This window comes from Glycine max, chromosome 10, assembly GCF_000004515.6.
Source record: "Glycine max cultivar Williams 82 chromosome 10, Glycine_max_v4.0, whole genome shotgun sequence".
Taxonomy (NCBI): Eukaryota; Viridiplantae; Streptophyta; class Magnoliopsida; order Fabales; family Fabaceae; genus Glycine; species Glycine max.
Window position 1 is genome coordinate 21,805,900 of NC_038246.2, and position 23,329 is coordinate 21,829,228.

A 23,329-nucleotide genomic window follows, 5' to 3' on the forward strand; every position below is an offset into this window, starting at 1 on the left:
AGTAAGACAGATCACGCTTTATTGATCTTTGATGTTTGGTCATCGGTTTCTTTTGAGCACCTTTTGTTTTGACCTTTTCTGGAGGAGCACACATAGAGTTTACATCAGGGTAGGCAATTTCCTGAAGTTTACTCTTTAGAGTAACTTTGCCACAAACATCAAGCTCTTCAAATCGCTTGGATATGGTTTCCATCTCTTCGGTTATGCTGACTTCGGGCTTAGATAACCCTTGGTCTGAAAAACTTAGCCTTCGCCAAAACATATGGATTATGCCAAGAGGTATGCTACTGACAACATATCTAGCTAACTCACATGCACAAGGAAGACCATGAGTAGTTCTCATTACATATCCATAATGAGAACTATCAATACCAGCATAACATACATGCTCAAACTCAGTAGCAATCTGGTTTAAAGCATACCTTGACACGATGCCAAGTAGTTTCTTGTATAAGGTAACTTTAAAAACATGTTCAACCACATGTGTACCTGTCTCAAAAGATGTCTTAATTTCTATGTGTTGCAGCATGATCATGCTATTCATGGCTTCCCAAACACTACATAGGTCTCCAAGACTATGTTGCAATAGTCTCTTTAAGGCCCAATGAGCATACTCAACCTTGCATTTGAAATACACAAACAAGCAGACAAAAATAATTATTTTTATCCATTAGATCCTAAACCCTAACAACAACAAATATTTACATCTTTTATACCTGTTAGTTTTTGTGTTTCCTAAATGATCACCTTATTTGTCTAGGCTTTAATAAATCTTTCTTTATAGGGAATCAACCATGTTTGCTTCACATAGTCAACAAACATTGGCCACGGTAAGCAAGCAACTTCAAACTTCATAAGGCACTCATCAAAGTCTTGCTCAAAAGGACAATCAACCAAACTCCCTCAGGCTTCCATGACACTATTCCATGCATTTTTTTGACCAACCAGGGTTTTACATTTTTTCTTCACATTCTTATCAATGTGAAACCGACACAACAAATTGGTCGACTCAGGGAAAACAATTTTCACTACATTCATCAATGTTAGATCTATGTCGGTAACAATAACTCCAAGGAGGGCATCACGTCTTGGAAAAATACCTTGAAACCTTTCTAGAGGCTAAACAACATTATTTAGATGTTCTCCCTCTAAATAGGAAAAATTAGCAGAAAATGTCATCCCTATTGGTGTCACACCAACAAAGTCAAGTAACAGTAGTAACTTGCTAACCCAAGGAAGCTCCTGATCTCAAACACCGACTTGGGGCTCTTCTATCTCATCATGGCTTCTACCTTTGAAGGATCTACTGCTATCCCCCCCGCAAGATATAACATGACCCAAAAAACTCACCTCTTCTAGCCAAAACTCACACTTGGACAACTTGACATACAACCTATTATCCTTGAGGGTCTGCAACACAACCCTAAGATTCTCCTCATGTTCCTCCCTAGTCTTGGAATACACCAAGATATTATCTATGAAGACCACTACAAAACTATCTAGGTAGGGATGAAAGATCCTGTTCATGTAGTCCATGAACATGCCAGTGGCATTGGTCACACCGAAAGGCATAACTAGATACTCATAATGGTCGTAACGGGTCCTAAAGACAGTCTTCAGAATATCCCTAGAATTCACTCTAATCTGGTGGTAACCTGACCTAAGATCTATCTTACTAAACACACAAGCCCCCACTAACTGGTCCATTAGGTCATCTATCCTAGGCAAATGGTAACTATTCTTAATCGTCACCTTATTCAGCTGACGATAGTCTACGCACAGCCTCAGGGTCCCATCCTTCTTCTTGACTAACAACACAGGCGCTCCCCAGGGTGACACACTAGGCCTCACAAACTATTTCTCTATCAGCTCCTCCAACTGTTTCTTAAGCTCATTCAGCTCTACAGGGGACATCCTATAAGGTGTTATGGATATGGTTTCAGTACCAAGCACTAAGTCTATGGAGAACTCAACCTCTCTCTCAGGTGGTAACCAAGACACCTCCTCAAACACCTCAGGAAACTCCCTCACGATGGGTATATCACTCACAGGGGTCTTGGTCTCAACGCTCATGCTAGCTAGGATCATGTATACCTGTGCATCCTCTCTCAAAGATGCCTTAACCTGGTTAGCAGATAAAAACTCATCACCATCACTCACACCAGACTCAAGAAAGACAATAGATTTCTTAAAACAGTTTAGCAAGACATGGTTGAAAGATAACTAGTCCATACCAAGAATAACATCAATCTGACTTAAGGGTAACACAACCAAGTCAACTAGAAATAGTCTATCAGAAATCAAGATAGGACATTGCAAGCACACATTAGAAGTTAAAACAGACCCACTAGCAGGTGTATCCATAATCAAGTCAAATTTCAAAGAACACACAGGCAAAGCAAGTTTTTCAACACAAACACGAGAAATAAATGAATGTGTTCCACCTGAATCATACAACACAACCAAGGGAACATGACTTATGAAACACATACCTTGGATGAGATCATCGAACTGTGCGGCATCAGCTCCACTAAGAGCAAACACTCTCCCCATTGTCCTTGGTCGTCCACTCTGGTTATTCAGACTCCTACTCTTCTTTCTTCTAGGATGCAGGCAACTAGTACTGATGTAGCCCTTACCTAGACAATTGAAACAAGTCACGTCACTATTTGGGCTCTCATGAGTAAAATGACAAATCTTACCACACTTAGCACACTAGGATGGCGCAACAAGTGTAGCAGGAGCACAACCACCACCACCTCTACCAGCAGGTTGAGACACTTTGTTAGCTGGCTGAGAACTTCCACCAATAGGCTGAAATCCTCTACCGGTAGGCTGGGATCCACCGGTCCTTTGTCCCCCAAAGTGGTTGCCATATTGTCCAGAAGGGGTAGAGTACGGCTTAGCACAAATGTGAGTCATAGGCTTCTTCTCTTTCCCATGACTGGCACTGGCATTCCTGTAAAAAGTAGCCTTCCCCCGCTAATCCTCATCAAAGACCTTGCACATATTCGATAATTGTGCAAAGTTGTTGATGCCATGATAGTTAACCATCATCTTCACACATTTGGACCTTTCACTAGATTGCCCCTAATAATGAGAAAAGTATTTGACTAGGTTTTCAAACCTAGTTGCATATTCTGCCACTGTCATGCTCCCATGTTTCAACTTGAGAAACTCCATCTCCTTCCTGTTCTTCACAACCTCTAGAAAATACTTCTCCAGAAAAGTTTGTCTAAAGGTCCCCTATGGAACAATAAAACCACCTAATCCCTCTAGATGTGGACAAGTTTTCTCCCACTAGTACTTTGCCTCATCTGTTAGCATGTGAGTAGCAAACAATACCTTTTTCTTGTCCTGACACTCCATCACTCAGAAGATCTTGTCAATCTCCCTCAGCCAAGCCTCAACACCCTCAGGATCATAACCCCCCTTGAAGGTAGGTGGGTCATTCATATGAAAGCGATCTAAACCATGGTATGCAATTATTCTTCCACCGCCTCCCTGATTAGACATGACTTGCACCAGGTTGTTTAGAGCCTCAGTAAGAAGTCGCTCACGTTCATTTCTCGTAGCCATCACTTCTTGTGTCAAGCAAGAAGCAAAAACTTTGAGAAATGCACAACAGAGTAAATCTTTTTGGATCAAGTGGCCTTGGAATAATTAAGAAGAGGGGGTTGAATTAATTATTAATATGTCTTGACTAATTAAAAAATGTATCCTTCTTAGTGTTACTAGATTCAACTATGCTCTTACTACTAAGTTAAGAAAGTAAAGAACAGAAACGATAACTTAACCAAAAGTAAAAGCGGCAATTAAAAGTACACAACGGAAATTAAAGAGTGTAGGGAAGAAGAAGACAAACACAAGATTTATACTGGTTTGCAAACAACCCGTGCCTACATCCAGTCCCCAAGCAACCAACAGTTCTTGAGATTTCTTTTAACCTTGTAAAATCCTTTACAAGCCAAAGATCCACAAGGGATGTACCCTCCCTTGTTCTCTTTGAACAACCAAATCCACTTGAATTGATCCACAAGAGATGTACCCTCTCTTGTTCTCAGTATAACAACCCAAGTAGATGTACCCTCTACTTGTACCACAAAGGATGTACCCTCCAATGTGTTAGGACAAAGAATTCATAGGCGGTTAGTCCCTTGAATTCTCTGTGAGGGGGATACAAAAGATATCTCAGGCGGTTAGTGTTAGTCGGTGAAAATGACTAACTTTTGTGTATAAAACTTGTGTATATTGTATCAAACTTCTCCAATTTATAGTTGTTTTGTAATACTATAAGTACTTTTTGTTAAATATAGGTAATAGATAATTTATGCTTTTGTTTTGTGTGTTTAATAATCAATTTCTCTCAATTTCAGGTTAACTAGGCAACTTTGGCAAAGTGCTGTTTTTCACTCTTTCGCTAAGCCAAGCTGCTGGCTTAGTGAGAATTCGCTAAGCGCAACCTTCAGTGGCTAAGCGCGAGGAAGAATCCAGAAGAAGATGAGCTGTCAAGTTCGCTAAGCGCACCGCTCCAGGTCATCAAGCGCACCGCTTCAGCTCATCCACTAAGTGAAACAAATGCGCTAAGCCAAAATCCACTTATGCGCGCTAAGCGATCCAGATTTGCGCTAAGTGCACGAGCACGAACAAGGCCCCCTATTTAAGCTTGAAATCAGATTTGCAAAGGGAGTTTGACACTTTTCTTGAGAAGCTCTGCATGCACGAAGGTTCTAGAGAGAGAAAGGTCCAAGTTTTAGAGAGTTCTGAGAGATTTTGCTGTATAAAGATCTGCAGAGACGCAAATTCGAAGCGGAAGCCGTTCTGAGAGCTTGAGATGAGTTTATGAGTGATTGTGAGATCCTAGAGGTGAAGGAGACATCCTCACCACTTGTGTTTTTACAATCTTTCATCTTTTTCTTCTCTTTGTTGTAAAGGAGGTTTCCGGACTATGGAAAGCTAAATCCTCTATTGGATCTTCCCTGTAGGTACCTAATGTAAATATATTTCTATCTATGTAATGATATTTTGTGTGTTCTCTGTGCTATCTGCTTTTCATTCCAGTGTGCTTTTACCTTGATCACGTAGATGCATGCTTTGTTAGGGTCATTCAACAGTGGGAATTGGTCTGATTCTAAAGTCCTTCATAGTACGAGGCTAAGTTGTTGTGCTATCACGAGGAATCGGGGTACAAGAACTTAGTTGTGTATGTGTGTCTTAATGCGGTCTTGGTTGAGTCTAGTCTTACAAGAGGAATCTGCGGACGAGGCTTGATTAGGACTAGGCCAGGTGTCATACCCTAATTTCGTCCGGGGATTATTATTTGATGATATACAAACTTTGATTGGCCGCTTCGAGATACTTGGCACCCTTTGTTGCACAATATGTGAAGTCCCGAGACGTGTCGAAAATCAAAAGGAAGCAGGCTTACGCGATCCGTGAAAATTCCGTAATGTGACGGAAATCGAATGGAGGTGTTTTTCGCAATCCGTGAGTTTTCGTAACTTCTTCGAAAGCTAAAAAAGAGTAAATACATAATCCGTAAGGATTCGTAACCTTGCGGAAGGAAAATAAGTATCGTTACGAAATTCGTAAAGTTTCGTAACGTTACGGAAAAAGAATTACCAAAAAAAAGGTAAAGGGGGGTGCATTTAGTAAAAAGGGGGGTACAAATAGCAATCAAGCCCACTTGGGCCTTCCAGATTCTTCCTCCTGAAGGCTGTTGCTTCTGGAGGAAGCAACCTTGCTCGCCTGGGCGAGCTAAAGGGAGAAGGGGTTCAGCCTTCTTGGCACTTCTTATTCTCTCGAAATTGCTGAGGAAAATTGTTTCCGTGAAGAAAATCCAAGCCGAGGCGCTTCCGTAACGTTTTCGTAACGTTTCAGTGAGTAATTACGCGAAGATTCTCGACCGTTCTTCAACATTCATTGTTCGTTCTTCATTTTCTTCAGTCTTCAACGGGTAAGTACCTCAAACCGAGCTTTTCAATTCATTCTATGTACCCGTGGTGGTCCACATTTTGTTTCATGTATTTTTATTCTCATTTTCATTCGCTTTCTATACCCCCTTTTGACGTGCTTCAGTCATTTCTCGCCTAATCTAAAAATAAAATAAATTTTTACCGATTATTTGAATTGTATCATCCGTTAATTTCTGTTAAAATGAATTCCGACCGTTCGGTCGTGCCGTAACCACGTCGGAAATCAAAGAAGAGGTAAAATAATAATATAATAATCGGAAAAAATACCTTTTAGTAGAATAAAGCGAAAAAATCAATCGGACGTTTTCTCTTTGGGATTTCTCATTCTTAATTGAATTGACTAATAACTAAAGTGAAACTAAGGCTAAAATCAACTCGCCTAGTCAAGCTCGTCCACAAAAATAGGGTTTTGAAAGTTTATCATTTCAGTTTCTTACCAAGTAAAATGGATCATTTTTAAGGTCCAACGCCTTAAAATGATCACCTTTCAAGTAAAAAGAATCGCTTGATTCATGCATAAGAAAGAACTACGTAGGTCTGATTTCCTTTCCAAAGGAGGGTACGTAGGAGCAAAAGCCCCGCTTTTGTCGACCTCAAAAAATAAAAAGAAATAAAAGTTAAGGTAATACAATTTCCACAATTCTAAAAAATAGGCTATTGTCCTTTGAGACAAACGTGAGAGGTGCTAATACCTTCCTCAAACGTAAATACAACTCCCGAACTTAGAATTTTCATTTTGACCAGTTTCCTTCGGTTTTTCCGACGTTTTCCACAAATAAACGTTGGTGGCGACTCCGCGCATCTTTCCTCCTTTGGAAAGCGCACTCGTGAGCCTCGCCTTCGCTCGCCCGCAAAAGGGAACGTTGCGACAGTTGGCGACTCCACTGGGGACGCTTTTTGTGATTTAGGCCTATTTTAAGGAATTGTGGATTTGTGAAACTTCGTGTGTGCATTTGTTGAACTGTGTAAAATGTAAATAACTGTTGTCTATTTCGCATTCTTTACACTGCATTCTAAGCACCCACGGGTTTGAGTAAAAAAGGGGGCCCTACACCCGGGTTCATGGGAATTTAAGGAGTGGAGGTGAATCTATCATCATGCTAGGTCTCCGACTTGCTTGATAATAGTGAAACCTCGTCTAGAGCTTTCTCTCTTTATAATGTGTTGTCGCTGGTATTCCATACCGCCACAATATTATTATCTTGAGTGATGATACCTCTAGAAAACAGCCGTGTGAGTTATGAATTGTTGGGGAGTAGTTATTAGAGACCCCTAGATATTGTCCTATAGGTTCCCAAAATAGGGGCAAAGAGCAAACACGCTCCGTGCCATTTGTTCTCATGCATTTTTCTGCGAATAGCATGTTTTGCTAGTGATATTTTGTTTCTCTAGAGTGATACATCACTTTTTAATACACATGTTGAGGCGCCATAATGCCTAAAACGTAGTATTAAAAAGATGGATCTTTTTGGTCTCGTATATGTAAATTACCCTTTTGTTGTGTTTTCTTTCCGTTTCATGCATGCACATCTGCATCATACCGTCACACGTGCGTTGTATGTAGGTCTCGTCTTTTGTCATGGGAAGTCGGAAGATCCATATCGTCTTCTTAACTGCACGCATGGGGCGTTGCGCCCCTAAAGGTGCAAGTAAGGAGAGATGATTTTCCGGGCTCTCGTGTCCGTAAATGCATTCATATCATGCATCGCATAAACATCTCTTCAGCATCATAATGAACATATCGTTCCTACATTTGTTCGTTATCATATTCCAGCATCACATTTTGCATGAGTCATTGCATCATCATGCATATGCATTCAACAAACTTTTTTGATCTACAAATTGCATACTAATTGTTTTCATGTTTGCTCATGCGTGACCCTTGCGTTTTCCCCTGCAAGACAAAAACAAAAAAGAAAGCGCGAAAATTCACGCTGCATTCTTAGTTGCATATATTCGGTACCATGAGCCAACCGTGTTGGGATCATAAACCCATTTCACTTAAAAACAAAATGATTGAACATGGTACCTAATGCATGGTTAACTAAGAAAGGATGTTTCTTCGGGCATCTTAATCTCATAATTACATTTTCCATGCATAGCATGCGTATTCCTGAGTCTTTCATCCCTATGAAATGTTGTTGAAGTATTGGCGATCAAAATTTCCATTTCCTGGGTTATGGGGTTGAACCAAGCTCGTGCTTTTACGAAAAAGTTCATCAAATCAAGTTGAAGCATGGAAGTAACAATCTTGCAAAAAATTGGGGCAGAAGATGGATCGGGTTACATCGCTGCTTCGTTTACTGCCAAACACATTTAGGACTGTTAATGTCCTTGTTACTTCCAGTTTCAACTTGACGAAGATGTCATTGGACCATGTTGAAAATCTAAATTGATTCAACCCCATATCCTGCGTAAAATTCGCAATACTTCAACTGTGCATCATTCGCATACATCCATGTTATTCATTGGTTGCATTGCTCATTTCATTCTTTCCTTGAAAAAGAAAAACTTAATCGTTGTTATAAAAAAGAAAAAAAACATGCTTTACGGTGCCCTCACCGAACCTGTGCTAGAGCTAGAGTAATGGGTAAAGCGGAGGAGGTACAAGAGTAGATGGAGGCCGACATGGAGGCCATGAAAGAGCAAATGGCCGCAATGATGGAGGCCATGATGAGCGTGAAGAAGATAATGGAGGCCAATGCAGTTGCAATTGCCGCTACCAGCGTTGTTGCTAAGGTGAACCTGATGTCCCCATCCGGCATCAACCAAATGAATCATCCAACCTCAGATATGGTAGGCAAAGATTTGGGAAGTACGGGCGGCCCCCATGATGTGCAAATTCAAAACGAGCACGCCTTCCCGCCATATGGCTTGCCTCTCAACTATACGCCACCCAATGTGGCGTACACTCCCAATAAGAATGTCAATAACTCCACTCCTATACCCATTGAGAGCCAACAACCCCAAACTGATCATGCACATGTCTCTTAAACCGTGGGGGAGACACATGAAATTCCCCACCACAATCTAGCCGACTTCGAGCCTTGCCTCGGATATGCCACTGAAGGGCAAGCAGTTGGTGGTATACCCTTGCAAAACACTTCGGAGGGCCCTCAGTATCACCCACAACTACACCTCTTGCATTCCACAACAAGTAAAAACCCTCATGCTATGGCAGAAATGGGAAAGTTGGATCATATAGAGGAAAGGCTCAGGGCCATTGAAGGAGGTGAAGATTATGCCTTTGCTAACCTAGAAGAGTTGTTCCTAGTACCCAATATCATCACCCCTCCCAAGTTCAAGGTGCCAGACTTTGACGAGTACAAGGGGACTACTTGCCCCAAGAACCATCTAAAAATGTATTGTCGGAAGATGGGGGCATACACAAAAAATGAGGAATTGCTGATACATTCCTTCCAAGAAAGTCTTACTGAGGTAGCTGTTACTTGGTACACTAACTTGGAACCTTCCCGAGTCCATTCTTGGAAGGACCTAATGGTTGCCTTCGTTAGGCTGTGTCAGTATAATGGCTTCAGATAGGATGCAACTATAGAACATGTGCAAAAAGAGGGCACGGATCTTTCAAAGGATGCGCCCAAAGATGGAGAGACTTGGCAGCTCAAGTAGCGCCCCCAATAATAGAGAAAGAGATTATCACAATGATAGTAGACATGTTACCAGTGTTCTATTATGGAAATGGTGGGTTACACACCTTCAAGCTTTGCGGATTTGGACTTCGCCGGCAGAAGGATCAAAGCGGGTCTGAAAAGAGGCAAATTTAGTCATCCTGCTTGGACGAATGAGAAAACCGGGGCAAATGAAGAGGGTGAGGATGAAGTAGAAGCCCATGCTGTGACTGCCATTCCTATATGGCCAAGTTTCCCACCAATCCAACAATGTCATTACTCAGCCAATAACAACCCTTCTCATTACCCACCACCCAGTTATCCACAAAGGCCATCCATAAAACAATCACAAAGTCTGTCTACCGCACTTCCAATGACGAACATCACCTTTAGCACAAACCAAGAGCACCAACCAAGAAATGAATTTTGCAGCGAGAAAGCCTGTAGAATTCACCCCAATTCCAGTGTCCTATGCTGACTTGCTCCCATATCTACTTGATAATTCAATGGTAGCCATAACCCCAACCAAGGTTCATCAACCTCCATTTCTCCAAGAATACGACTCGAACGCGACGTGTGCTTGTCACGGAGAAGCCCCGGGGCATTCCATTGAGCATTGTAGGGCTCTGAAGCGTAAGGTGCAAGGTCTAATTGATGCGGGCTGGCTGAAATTCGAGGAGAATCACGTGTAAATCCTGACATTGACAAAAGATGCCACACATGGGGCAATTTTGAAGGCTGTTGTAGATATCTCTAATGACTCATCAGGATTTTCAAGTTTGTACCATTATTGTAAACCACATTTACAATGTTAAATGAAATGGATAAAGGTTATATCTTTGTCCCTCATCCTCTCACAAATGCATCTTTGCTTATTCAACTTTCACCGGAATGTGGGTGCAAGCCATTGGTCTGTTTGCTCAAGCAACCTGTGCTCCTGAGTTTGGACTTCCAAGAACGTTCAATCAGAGATTACTCGTCTTGCATGTTGGTGGGGGTGCCGTAAAACAACGAGTAAAGTTCAAAACAAATAAGTTTCAAAATAAAAATAAAAAAAAGTGTTAAAAAAAAAACATTTGATTGACTGTGTTTTCAAGACGTTCATGTGACCTCATTTTATCATTCCGGAAAGTTTGTCTTTTTAGAGAGAAGTGAGTTATCAAGAATAGGATGTTGGACAAATGGCCTCAGTTACCTTAAAGGGGGGTTGAATTAAGATGCAAAGACTATTCCCCAATTAAGCTTTCACTCTCTCTTTTCGGATTAACAATGCACCCTTAACATGAATTACTCAAAAGACAATTCAAAATAAACTTCTTTAAAGCAAAAGATAAATAGCAATAAATAAAAGAAGTTTAAGGGAAGAGAGGAATGCAAACTTGATTTATACTGGTTCGGCCACTTCCCGTGCCTACGTCCAATCCTCAAGCAACCCACTTGAGATTTTCAACTCTCTTTGTAAAACTCCTTTTACAAAGTTTGAACCACACAGGGACAACCCTTCCCTTGTGTTCAGGAATCCTCTACAACAAGAGACCCACGGTCTCTTAATCCCTTTTCAGAAATAAGAGGAAGAGAAGAAGAGATCTCTCTTAAAAGAGATAGATTGTACAATGAAGATCAATCAAAGTTCCTTATTAAAAATGCAAGTGGTTGACCAAGGAATCTTTTTGAGAGGATAAAACATTTCAATTCAAAAAAAACTCTTAATCTTTTGAGAGGATAAAACTTTTTGGCAACTCTCTTTAAATTCATGTTTCCAAGTCACATATAAATAGACCTTTGATGGGCATTCATAAACCATTTGAATAGATGTGACTCTTGGGAATTATATTCTGAAAATCCCCTCTGGTAATCAATTACAAGACTTGTGTAATCAATTACAGGTTTTAAAAATTTGAATTAAAACATTTTCAACTGCTGGTAATCGATTACCAGAGAGCAAATCTCAATTTGAAATGATAGAATTCTTTGGTCAAACCTTTTGTTTTTTCAATTTAGAAACTTCTTCCTAAAGATTCTAGAGATCAACTTGATCATATATCTTGATTTTCTTGGATTCTTGTCTTGAATAAAACTTAGAAGCACTTGATCCTTTAGCATCATCAAGACATCAAAACATCTTGCTTCTACATAGGAGTCATTTGACTTAATCCATCAACTGAAAAATCCTTCAACTATTTCTCGTCCTTGGAAAATTCTTTTTGCAAGAATCCACTGCTTCTTTCATTCTTCCTCACTACGAGGTTGTGAAAACAAGACAACAATTGGTACCTCTAAGCCCTACACTGGGGCAACGAAAGGCACCATGCAAAAACCTCAAGCGAACCTAGAGGCAGATTAGAAGTTTTCACCCAATAGGTTCCCAGCTACAAGGTCATGACGAATTACAACGATTGGTACCTCAAAGCCTTACACTGGGGCAATGAGGGGCATCGTGCATGAGCCTCAAGTGAACATAGGGGCAGATCAAAAGTTCTCACCCGTCGATGTTTTTAAACAAAAAAAAAGGGAGACAAGCCCTGGAATTTCAATAGATTGATTAAACGTCAAACGGCTCCATTCCCGTCACTCCAAAATGGTCAAGTGACTAAATCAAACAGAACATACACTCTGAGGGAGTTCCCGGAGAGATTTGCAAAAGATAGGATAGGGTTGATGAATTATCACCTTTTTCAAAAGGACAGTCAATCTGTGTTTTCCAAAAAGATTAAATCAAAATCAAAATCACAAAATAGGGAAAGAATGTCATGAACATTGTACAACATTCCATTGCATTGCATTGTTTCATATGAGGTCAGCATTACCAAATTTCACAACAAAGGTTGCATGCGTCTGCATCCCTAAAAGTCATGTTAACTGCATAGATTTCCTACATCTCGTGTCCAATCTTGTTGGATGACCGGCCCTCTCGATGGGCCGATCTCTTGTTTTCTCGTAAAGGTGGACCCTTGGGTACTAGTACCTATCACCTTTAGAGGACTATATGTCCTCGCCATCAGAGGACTGCACATCCTCGCCTACGGAGGGCTACACGCCCTCGCCTTTAGAGGGCTACGCGTCCTCATTTTCAGTGTGCTCCATATCCACACCTTAGGAGAATATAAGGTCCTTTCCCCTTAGATGCTTAACCGAGACTTGCGCTCCCGGTTAAGGGGCTAGTTAGTTTCCTTTTATCAGTTCCTAGGCCACCCCCTGATATTGGAGGGCGACCAACTGTGCAAGCACATCCAGAAAGGGAGGCTATCACGCATCTAGTATGCATACTGGGGCAAGATTTCACCCGTGCCGCTGCAAAAAGACGAGTGCGGATCATGCGCACCAACATGACCACTCTTACATGGATATGGATGACGTTGTTATTTAGCAACATTCTGCCCAGCGACCACAATGCCAATCTCCCCCTGCAGATGTATCAGTTGGTCTGTGCCGTCATGACATAGGTAAGTATGCACATGGCTCAATTGACTTCTGATGTCATCTATTGTTTGCAGGGATCGCGCCCACAAGACGCCCAATGGACCCGAAGAAGTCCAACAGGGCCCTGGGGTTTCCAGCTCTGGTTACGGGCCTCTGTCAGTCCTACAGGGTGCCCGTTCCCCTAGCGAGGTCATGCCATCGTGACATAGGTAAGTATACATATGGTTCAATTGATTTCTGATACCATTTATTGTTTGCAGGAATGGCACCCACAAAGACACCCAGTGGACCCGGAGAAGTCCAACAGGGCCCTGGGGTTTCCAGCTCTGGTTACAGGCCTCTGTAGTCCTACAGGGTGCCCGTTCCCCCCGACAAGGTCACGTCATCATGACATAGGTAAGTATGCACATCGCTCAACTGATTTCTGATTTCATCTATTGTTTGTAGGGATCGTGCCCGCAAGACACCCAATGGACCCGAAGAAGTCCAACAGGTCTTGGAGTTGCCAAGCTCTAATTACGGGCCTTTGTCAGTTCTACGGAGTGTCTGTCGCCCCCAGCAAGGTCATTAGGCCCCCTACTAATTGAGCTTTCATCAAGAAGTACTACGTCCCCAGGCGGGCGCAGGGCGAAACACCACAGCAGCCTTGGGATGGCCGGCAGCGGGCAACAGACGTACCACCATCACCTCTAGAGTTCACCTCAACTCATCCACAAAAAGGTTAGAGCATTGCTTACGACCCATGGCCGACCAATAGGCAACCAAGTCCAGAGCCAAAGGTAAGCAAAGTACTAGGTCTGTGACCGACAAGCCATCAAGCGTCCAGCTCAAGGCGTTAAAGAAGCGCTACTAGGAGGCAACCTAGTACCTTTTTAAATCTCTGCTTGTTATTTGATCACCTTTGTTTCTCAAGTCATAGCAGGACACACCTAGTTGCTCATGATCCTAGGAATTTAAATAAAACAAGCACAAGCTCGGAAGGTAGTCATACCTCACAATATATATATATATATATATATATATATATATATATATATATATATATATATATATATATATATATATATATATATATATATATATATATATATATATATATATATATATATATATATATATATATATATATATATATATGTTTAGGTAGAAAGATACCTTGAATATGCATGTATGTAGCAAAAATACTTCACAAAATATATATATGTATGTTTAGGTAGCAAGATACCTTGGATATACATGTATATAGCAAAAATATCTCACAAAACATATATATGTATGTTTAGGTAGCAAGATACCTTGGACACACATGTATATGGCAAAATACCTCACAAAATATACGTATGTTTAGGTAGCAAAATACCTCAAAAAAAAAGAGAGAGCAAAAAGAGAGCGAGCAAGAAAAGAATAAGAAAAAAATATAATAAAAAAAATAATAATAAAAAGTTGTCTAGCTAAAAAACAACATGCTTGTGAAAAGAGATAATTTCTGACTTTTCTTTGAAAGATTTTACTGATCTTAACCAGTTTTTGAAAAAAAAAATGTGTGTACACATTTGAAGGGTAAATGCTGTGAAAAGTTTTTCGAACACCCAAGATAGACTCGGATGAATGCACAAATTGATAAAAGAACATATTTTGGAAATATTGGGTTGACTTAAAATAGGGAAAATAAATCCTGAGCCCTAGTGTCACATGACCATAAAAACTTGATGCTTGAGTGTCCACATGGGTGCATGCATGACCAGTTTTGCATAAAATTTCCTAATCATCATTTGTTGCATGTGTATCATGGGAATAATGTGGGGACATCCCCTTTATCCCCGAACCGTTGGCCAAATCCTGACATGTATCATGACCAGCCGTTCTACAAGCCTTGAGCCAAAATCCCAACTCACCATAATCCTTACCCTCGGAAGAAAACACAAAGAGAAGGAAAATTCCCAATCCAAGAAAGGGAGAAGACACAAAAAAAGAAGAGAGAATTCCCAATCCAAGAAAGGGAGAAGACACAAAACAGAAAGAAAGAGTGGGAGAAAGCAAAAAAAAAGAAAGGAAAATTCTCGATCAAGGATCGGAAGAAAACAGAAGAAATATGCAGAAAGGTCTTCGGACCAGACAATATCTGAACAATACAGAATTGTCACCAAGTAAACAAAAAAGAAAGGAAACCACGACCCAAAGTGGCCCTCTCCCTTTGATTGCCAACCAAAATCCTGTGCGCTAGCGACTTTCTCGCCACGCACTAAACAAAAACAGAAAAGGAAAAGGCAAAAACACTCAAAGCCAAATTCCCCACCTAAAAACCATTCCCAAAATAAGTCCTATTGATCCATGATCACACATGTAATCTTTGATTTGATAGGAAATGATTTGCAAAATCAAGTCATGACATATCTATGGTTTGGAATTAGGATAAAACACTTACCTGTGTGAGATTGATACACTTTGAGTGATTTTCTCCTATCTTTGTTGGACCCAGTGTTTCCTCTAAATGGTCGTTTAGAAATGAAATGCTAACATCCAAAATCTCATTTACGGTTATGAGAAAATTTCATCAGCATACTCTCCTTCCCCGATAGACACATTGTTTTTCATCCAAAAAGCATATGTTGCTCTGATCAGTTGGAAGTTTTGTCTCTTTACTAAAGCATGTTCGCATTTTGGTGAAGAAAACACCGAGACTATTTTTAGTCTCACAGTTGTCAAGAACTACGTAGGTTTGAGTTCCTCATCACAAATCGAGGATACGTAGGAGCAAAAGCCCTGCTTTTGTCGACCACCCCACTTTTTGTTACCATGACCCAAGAGTCCGGGGGCATGCGGAGCCACATGACCGTGGGATCCCCAAATTCGTATGTTCCATCATTTATCATTTGTATGCTATCTTTTGTTTAATTGAGGGACTAACGTTTGTGTCGTTTTGATTGACTTTTGTTTTGTGCATACATGTCGTTTGAACTGTTACGTTAGTATTTACTTCGTTGTTGTCAATAGTGTTTTTTGAAATTCCGGAGTCGTGTGGAGTTTTTCATTTAGGAACGTCGTCCTAAAAATAAAATGAACCAAAATCATGATGAAAAAGGAAAGAAGTGTTGTGAATAAAGTGTCTACATATATAAAGGAAAAGAAAAAATGTTTTTATATATATACATGTATGTAAAAGGAAAATGTGTATAGAAGGTTTTTGTGTGTGTAAGTGATGCGTGGAGAGAAATTCTTGTGTGTGTGATCAACGAGTGTATATAAAGAAACTTTTGTATGAGCCATAGGTGTGCGTTGGAGAAAAACGAAAAAGATCTTTGAATGTAAATAGGGTTTGATCATGTGACGTAAAGAGAGAGAGTTCCAATGCGTATACAGAAAAAGTTTGTCATGTATAAAAGTGTAGATATACAAAAGAAAATTTCTTCATAAAGGACCACAAGTGTATAATTTTGTGAATATATAAAAATGAAACAAAAAGAAAGAAAGACCGCAAAGGTCGACATGTTATAGTTAAGAAGTATAAATCATTCGTAAAGAGCAAACGTATCTTCTAGAAACAAGGGACTGATGCTAAGAGTTTATTTTCCGGAATAAACCGAGATAAGAATGGATGAATTCATTGAACTGATGAAAGAACATAATTTGGAAACATTGGGTCTGTTTGTGTAAATTCCCAACCGTAGGTAGTATCACAATGCCATAAACGGGATGCTTGAGTGCCCACCTGGCTGTAGCCATGACTAATTTTGCACGTTGTTTTCAAATCATCATTGTCACGCGTGCCTTATGGAATAATATGGAAGTTCAGCCCGAAATCGACACCTTGACACCCAAATTTGATTTGCCCCAGATATCAAGATTGGGTTCCCACGATAAAAGACCCCATTGAAACACAACCTTAGACCTTTTCGAACATTGGCCTATAAAAAAGAATCCTCATTCCTTCCCCGAAGCAAAGGACAACGGAATCTCCTCAAGGGAGAGTGAATAGAATGCTAAAACCCGATTTCCCAAAGAAAGGGATGGGGAAGGAGAAGTGAAAAAAAAGAAGAAGGAAGAAATGGAAAGAAAGAAAAAGAAAAAGATGAAAATAAAGAAAAGAACAAAAGAAAGAAAGGGAAGGATTCCCGATCAAAGATCGAAAGGAAGTGAAAAGGGAAAAGAAGCAATTCTCGATCAATGAAAGAAAGAGGACATAAATTCTTCAAGCCAGATAAATTTTCGGCAAGGTAGGTGACTGCCGGCAAAGGAAAACCCATTTTTGGTGATTCTTCCTTTCAGATTGCCACTCAAAATCATTCTCGACTGGCGATATCCCACCCCACATGAACAAAGAGGAAAAGACCGAAACACCCAGCTTCCTCTCCAAAAAACACTACCCTCGAGAAAATCCTATTGGTCCGTGATCGTACGTTTGATCTTTGATTCGATAGGAAGTCGTGTGAAAAATAAAGTCATGGTACAGTTATGGTTTGGGAATAGGATAAAACACTTACCTGTGTGAGTTTTATACACCATGAGTGATTTATTTTCAACTTAGCCCGATGTTTCCCATGCATGTTCATTTAAAAGCTAAAAGTTGACATCCTGCCTTTCATTCTCGGTTACAAGGAAGATTACCCTTAGCACAAGTATATTGTTTCTCTAAGATATGGTGCTCTCGTGAATGATTTATTTTTCTTTGCAAAAAGCATGTTTGCCTTGCAGGTGGAAAAACCCGGTGGACCGTTCGGTCCTGCCAACCATTTTTTTTCCGGAGCCCCATGAATGTCATTGCCTAGCGCTGTTCATGTGTCCTCCACCTTCGAGTTTGGAGCTATGCTTCATGATTGCCTAAGTGTGGACCCTCAAGTGCAATCCTCCATTCTCCATTTTTTTCGGAGCCCCATGAATGTCATTGCCTAGCGCTGTTCATGTGTCCTCCACCTTCGAGTTTGGAGCTATGCTTCATGATTGCCTAAGTGTGGACCCTCAAGTGCAATCCTCCATTCTCCACTTTTTTCGAAGCCCCATGAATGTCATTGCCTAGCGCTGTTCATGTGTCCTCCACCTTCGAGTTTGGAGCTATGCTTCATGATTGCCTAAGTGTGGACCCTCAAGTGCAATCCTCCATTCTCCACTTTTTCCGGAGCCCCATGAATGTCATTGCCTAGCGCTGTTCATGTGTCCTCCACGTTCGAGTTTGGAGCTATGCTTCATGATTGCCTAAGTGGACCCTCAAGTGCAATCCTCCATTCTCCACTTTTTTCGGAGCCCCATGAATGTCATTGCCTAGCGTTGTTCATGTGTCCTCCACCTTCGAGTTTGGATCTATGCTTCATGATTGCCTAAGTGTGGACCCTCAAGTGCAATCCTCCATTCTCCACTTTTTTCGGAGCCCCATGAATGTCATTGCCTAGCGCTGTTCATGTGTCCTCCACGTTCGAGTTTGGAGCTATGCTTCATGATTGCCTAAGTGTGGACCCTCAAGTGCAATCCTCCATTCTCCACTTTTTTCGGAGCCCCATGAATGTCATTGCCTAGCGCTGTTCATGTGTCTTCCATTATCAAGCGCGGAGCCTCTGGTGACTGGGAAATATGTTTTTCTGTTGTTTTCCGGATCGGTTCCTTCGCCAGATATGTGTATGTGTATATATGTATATTATATTTCGTTGTTCTTGTTGTTTTTTTTTGTGTATTTTTGTTTTGTGCAGAAGGAAAAAGAAGGAGTAGAGACGAGAGTCGTCATCACAGAAAGGGCTGGACGGACGAAATCAGTGTCTTATCTTTGCTTTCCTCTTATCTCCGATGAGAGGTAAGTAAAGAGGGGCAACTGTCATACCTTAATTTTGTCCGGGGATTATTATTTGATGATATACAAACTTTGATTGGCCGCTTCGAGATACTTGGCACCCTTTGTTGCACAATATGTGAAGTCCCGAGACGTGCCGAAAATCAAAAGGAAGCAGGCTTATGCGATCCGTGAAAATTCCGTAATGTGACGGAAATCGAAAGGAGGTGTTTTTCGCAATCCGTGAGTTTACGTAACTTCTTCGAAAGCTAAAAAAGAGCAAATACATAATCCGTAAGGATTCGTAACCTTGCAGAAGGAAAATAAGTATCGTTACGAAATTCGTAAAGTTTCGTAACGTTACGGAAAAAGAATTACCAAAAAAAAGGTAAAGGGGGGTGCATTTAGTAAAAAGGGGGGTACAAATAGCAATCAGGCCCACTTAGGCCTTCCAGATTCTTCCTCCAGAAGGTTGTTGCTTCTGGAGGAAGAAACCTTGCTCGCCTGGGCGAGTTGGGTGGCAAGCTCGTCCCCTATTTTGCTATAAATAGGGGGAGGAGTGAAGGGAGAAGGGGTTCAGCCTTCTTGGCACTTCTTATTCTCTCGAAATTGCTGAGGAAAATTGTTTCCGTGAAGAAAATCCAAGCCGAGGCACTTCCGTAACGTTTCCGTGAGTAATTACGCGAAGATTCTCGACCGTTCTTCAACATTCATCGTTCGTTCTTCGTTTTCTTCAGTCTTCAACGGGTAAGTACCTCAAACAGAGCTTTTCAATTCATTCTATGTACCCGTGGTGGTCCACATTTTGTTTCATGTATTTTTATTCTCATTTTCATTCGCTTTCTATACCCCCTTTTGACATGCTTCAGTCATTTATTTAAGTCATTTCTCGCCTAATCTAAAAATAAAATAAATTTCCACCGATTATTTGAATTGTATCATCCGTTAATTTCTGTTAAAATGAATTCCGACCGTTCGGTCGTGCCGTAACCACGTCGAAAATTAAAGAAGAGGTAAAATAATAATATAATAATCGAAAAAAATACCTTTTAGTAGAATAAAGCGAAAAAATCAATCAGACGTTTTCTCTTTGGGATTTCTCATTCTTAATTGAATTGACTAATAACTAAAGTGAAACTAAGGCTAAAATCAACTCGCCTAGTCAAGCTCGTCCACAAAAATAGGGTTTTGAAAGTTTATCATTTCAGTTTCTTACCAAGTAAAATGGATCATTTTTAAGGTCCAACGCCTTAAAATGATCACCTTTCAAGTAAAAAGAATCGCTTGATTCATGCATAAGAAAGAACTACGTAGGTCTGATTTCCTCTCCAAAGGAGGGTACGTAGGAGCAAAAGCCCCGCTTTTGTCGACCTCAAAAAATAAAAAGAAATAAAAGTTAAGGTAATACAATTTCCACAATTCTAAAAAATAGGCTGTTGTCCTTTGAGACAAACGTGAGAGGTGCTAATACCTTCCTCAAACGTAAATACAACTCCCGAACTTAGAATTTTCATTTTGACCAGTTTCCTTCGGTTTTTCCGACGTTTTCCACAAATAAACGTTGGTGGCGACTCCGCGCATCTTTCCTCCTTTGGAAAGCGCACTCGTGAGCCTCGCCCTCGCTCGCCCGCAAAAGGGCACGTTGCGACACTAGGCTATCATGAGGAATCGAGGTCTAGCAGTCCAGGAGACAACATAGGAACTGATGTGTCATCATTTTCTCATATTTCTTAACCCTTTTTGTCACCATTTTAATTACTGATTAGCCTTAATTGTCAAATTAATTATGCAATTTTATCATTTGGGCCTACTGGATAATTTTGTGTTTTTAATTTAATTTCAGGAGAATTATGAGCAATTGGGCTTGAATCCAAAATTGGGCTTGGGCTTGAATCCAAAATTGGGCTTGGACTTGAAGAGAGCAGACTATTTTATTCTACCAAATTTTATCTTATCTAGATATTATTTAGATTTGATCTCTTCTAGATATTATTTCATCTAGATCTTATCTTATCTTATCTAGATTTTATTTTATTTTTGGGCTTGGATTTAAAACAGATTTGTAAGCTTTGGGGCTTCCTCTCTCTTCTGTCTCTCTCTCCTCTCTCTTCTCTCTCTCTCTCTCTCTCCTCTCCTCTCTCTTCTCTCTCTCTATCTCCTTTTTCATTTTTAGTTTTAGGTTTCTCTTATTCTTTTAGACACTTTTTCGTTTTGGAAGAGTAATTCCAGTTTTCTTCGTTTTCTACTGATTAATGGAAGGCTAAGTCTCCAAGTTGTTTTCTCTTGAGGATCAAGCACAACTCTCTTTGAGGTTCTATTATTACTATTAAATTATGATTAATTTCTCCTCTTCACCAATTATTCTGTATTTGTTGCTACTGATCCATGCATGCTTAGTGCTTGATTAATTGTCTCTGCGCTTAATTTACGCTCATGCTTAATGATTGTTTATGATTAATTGGTGTATGTGTTGCTTAATCACATAATGAATGCCTTATGTTAAATTTCGCTTAGTAATTTAATTTAGGGTTGGATTAAGTGGTTGAACTGATAAAGGATAATTTCTCGTAACCTAGGATAAGAGACTTGCTTGTGAATCAATGGGAAACAACGTGTTTTAATTCTGATATTTTTTAATTAAAATTTGCTCGATGTTTAATTTACAAAAACAAAAAAACCCCCCCAATTCGTTACTGTTTTATTACTATCTGTTATGAACGTTTGGTTGACCATTGCTCATTGGGAGACGACCTAGGATCACTTCCTAGATACTGCATTTTTAATGTTTATTTGATTCGGGTACGGCCTCGATGAAATTTGGCGCCGTTGCTGGGGAGTAGTGTCCAATGGTTCATAATAGCTAGTGATTCGTGTTTTATGTTTAGTTGTTTTATGCTTTCGTGTTGTGTTAGTGTCTTGTTAGTTTGTTTAGTGTGGTGTTTTGTTTTAGTTTTTCTGTTTAGCACTTCCCCTGTTTCAGTTTTTGTGTTTTTTGCTGTGAATAGTGTTTTACGACGGATTTAGCGACCACTTTTGCTGACCTGGGAAACAGAGTAGTAGTGCAAATCCATTAGTGACTGAATTAGTGACTACAGCTGACAATTTAATTGGTGATTTTTGTTTTGATAGTTAGGGTTGTTATTTTTGGCTGAATTTTGGTGTGGTAGGTTCTTTTGACTAATATTTTGTGTGAAAAATACCAGGAACACTTGTTGGGGCCAGATTTGAGAGATTCAAAAAAATTTGAGAACTTGTGTTTACCAAAACTTCAAACGGCCATAACTTTTGCTTTGGGTATCAGAATGACTATTATTATATATGTATTTGGGATAGAAAAAAATATTGTGGTAGCCCGCTGAAGGCCAGCTGAGGTCTCTAACTAGCCAAAATCTCCTGTTTACTGGTTTTTTTTCAAGTTTTATTATTTTATTTTTCTAAACTTTCCTTAGGTAGTTTCCATAGTTAGACTTTGAATTTTTGTCTGAAAATTTTTGTGCTATCTTTTCATGATTTTATAAGGCTTCATACAAAATTTAAAGTCATTTGGATATCATTTAATGGTAGCTACAGTTCAAACCTACATTGTTACTTGCATAAGAAGGCAACTAGTTGTGCATGCTGAATGTAGTGTATGACTAGAGGCAATCCATTTGACTTACAACCCTTTGATCCTGAGATAGATAGGACATTTCATAGATTAATTAGGCATCATTTTATACCTTCTGAGCATCCTAAGCATTTTGTTACTGGTGAGTCTGTGCATTCTGTTATTGGTGATTTTGAACATCCTAATTTTGAGCATTATAATTTTGAACATTCTGATTTTGAACATTCTGAGAACATGACACAACCTCCAACCCGTGAGAGGACTCTAAGGGAAATGGCTGCACCTGATTTCACCTATGAAAGCTTGTGCATCCAATACCCTGATGAGGATGTCCCATATGTTCTTAAAACTGGACGGATCCATTTGCTTCCAAAGTTTCATGGCCTTGTAGGTGAAGACCCGCACAAACATATGAAAGAATTCCATATTGTCTGCTTCACCATGAAACCCCCAGATGTCCAGGAGGATCACATATTTCTGAAGGCTTTTCCTCATTCTTTAGAGGGAGTGGCAAAGGACTGGCTATATTACCTTGCTCCAAGGTCCATCACGAGCTGGGATGACCTCAAGAGAGTATTCTTAGAAAAAATTTTCCCTGCTTCTAGGACCACGACCATCAGATAGACAACTCAGTGGAGAGAGCCTATATGAATACTAGGAGAGATTTAAAAAACTATGTGCCAGTTGCCCTCACCACCAGATTTCTGAGCAGCTTTTTCTCCAATATTTTTATGAAGGACTCAGGACATGACCCCTGCTGAAGACAGAAATTTAATTGAGAAGATGGCTTCCAACTCCCAACTGTTTAGCGCAAGAAATGATGCTATTGTCATTAGAGGAGTGCATGAAGTAGCCACGAATTCATCTTCATCAGTTGAGACTAAGAAGCTTGAAGGAAAACTTGATGCCTTGGTCAACCTAGTAACTCAGCTTGCCATGAATA

General features: G+C 40.1%; 1 protein-coding gene across 1 annotated transcript; it reads right to left on the reverse strand.

Moving 5' to 3' along the window:
* Positions 1-1,854: 1,854 nt before the first annotated feature.
* On the reverse strand, positions 1,855-2,553 carry LOC102663299 (uncharacterized). Its single transcript, XM_006589930.1, has 2 exons — positions 2,326-2,553; positions 1,855-2,223 (listed from the first exon to the last, which is right to left on the reverse strand). Exons 1-2 carry the CDS (start codon positions 2,551-2,553, stop codon positions 1,855-1,857), a joined length of 597 nt encoding a protein of 198 aa, XP_006589993.1.
* Between the last annotated feature and the right edge of the window lie 20,776 nt (positions 2,554-23,329).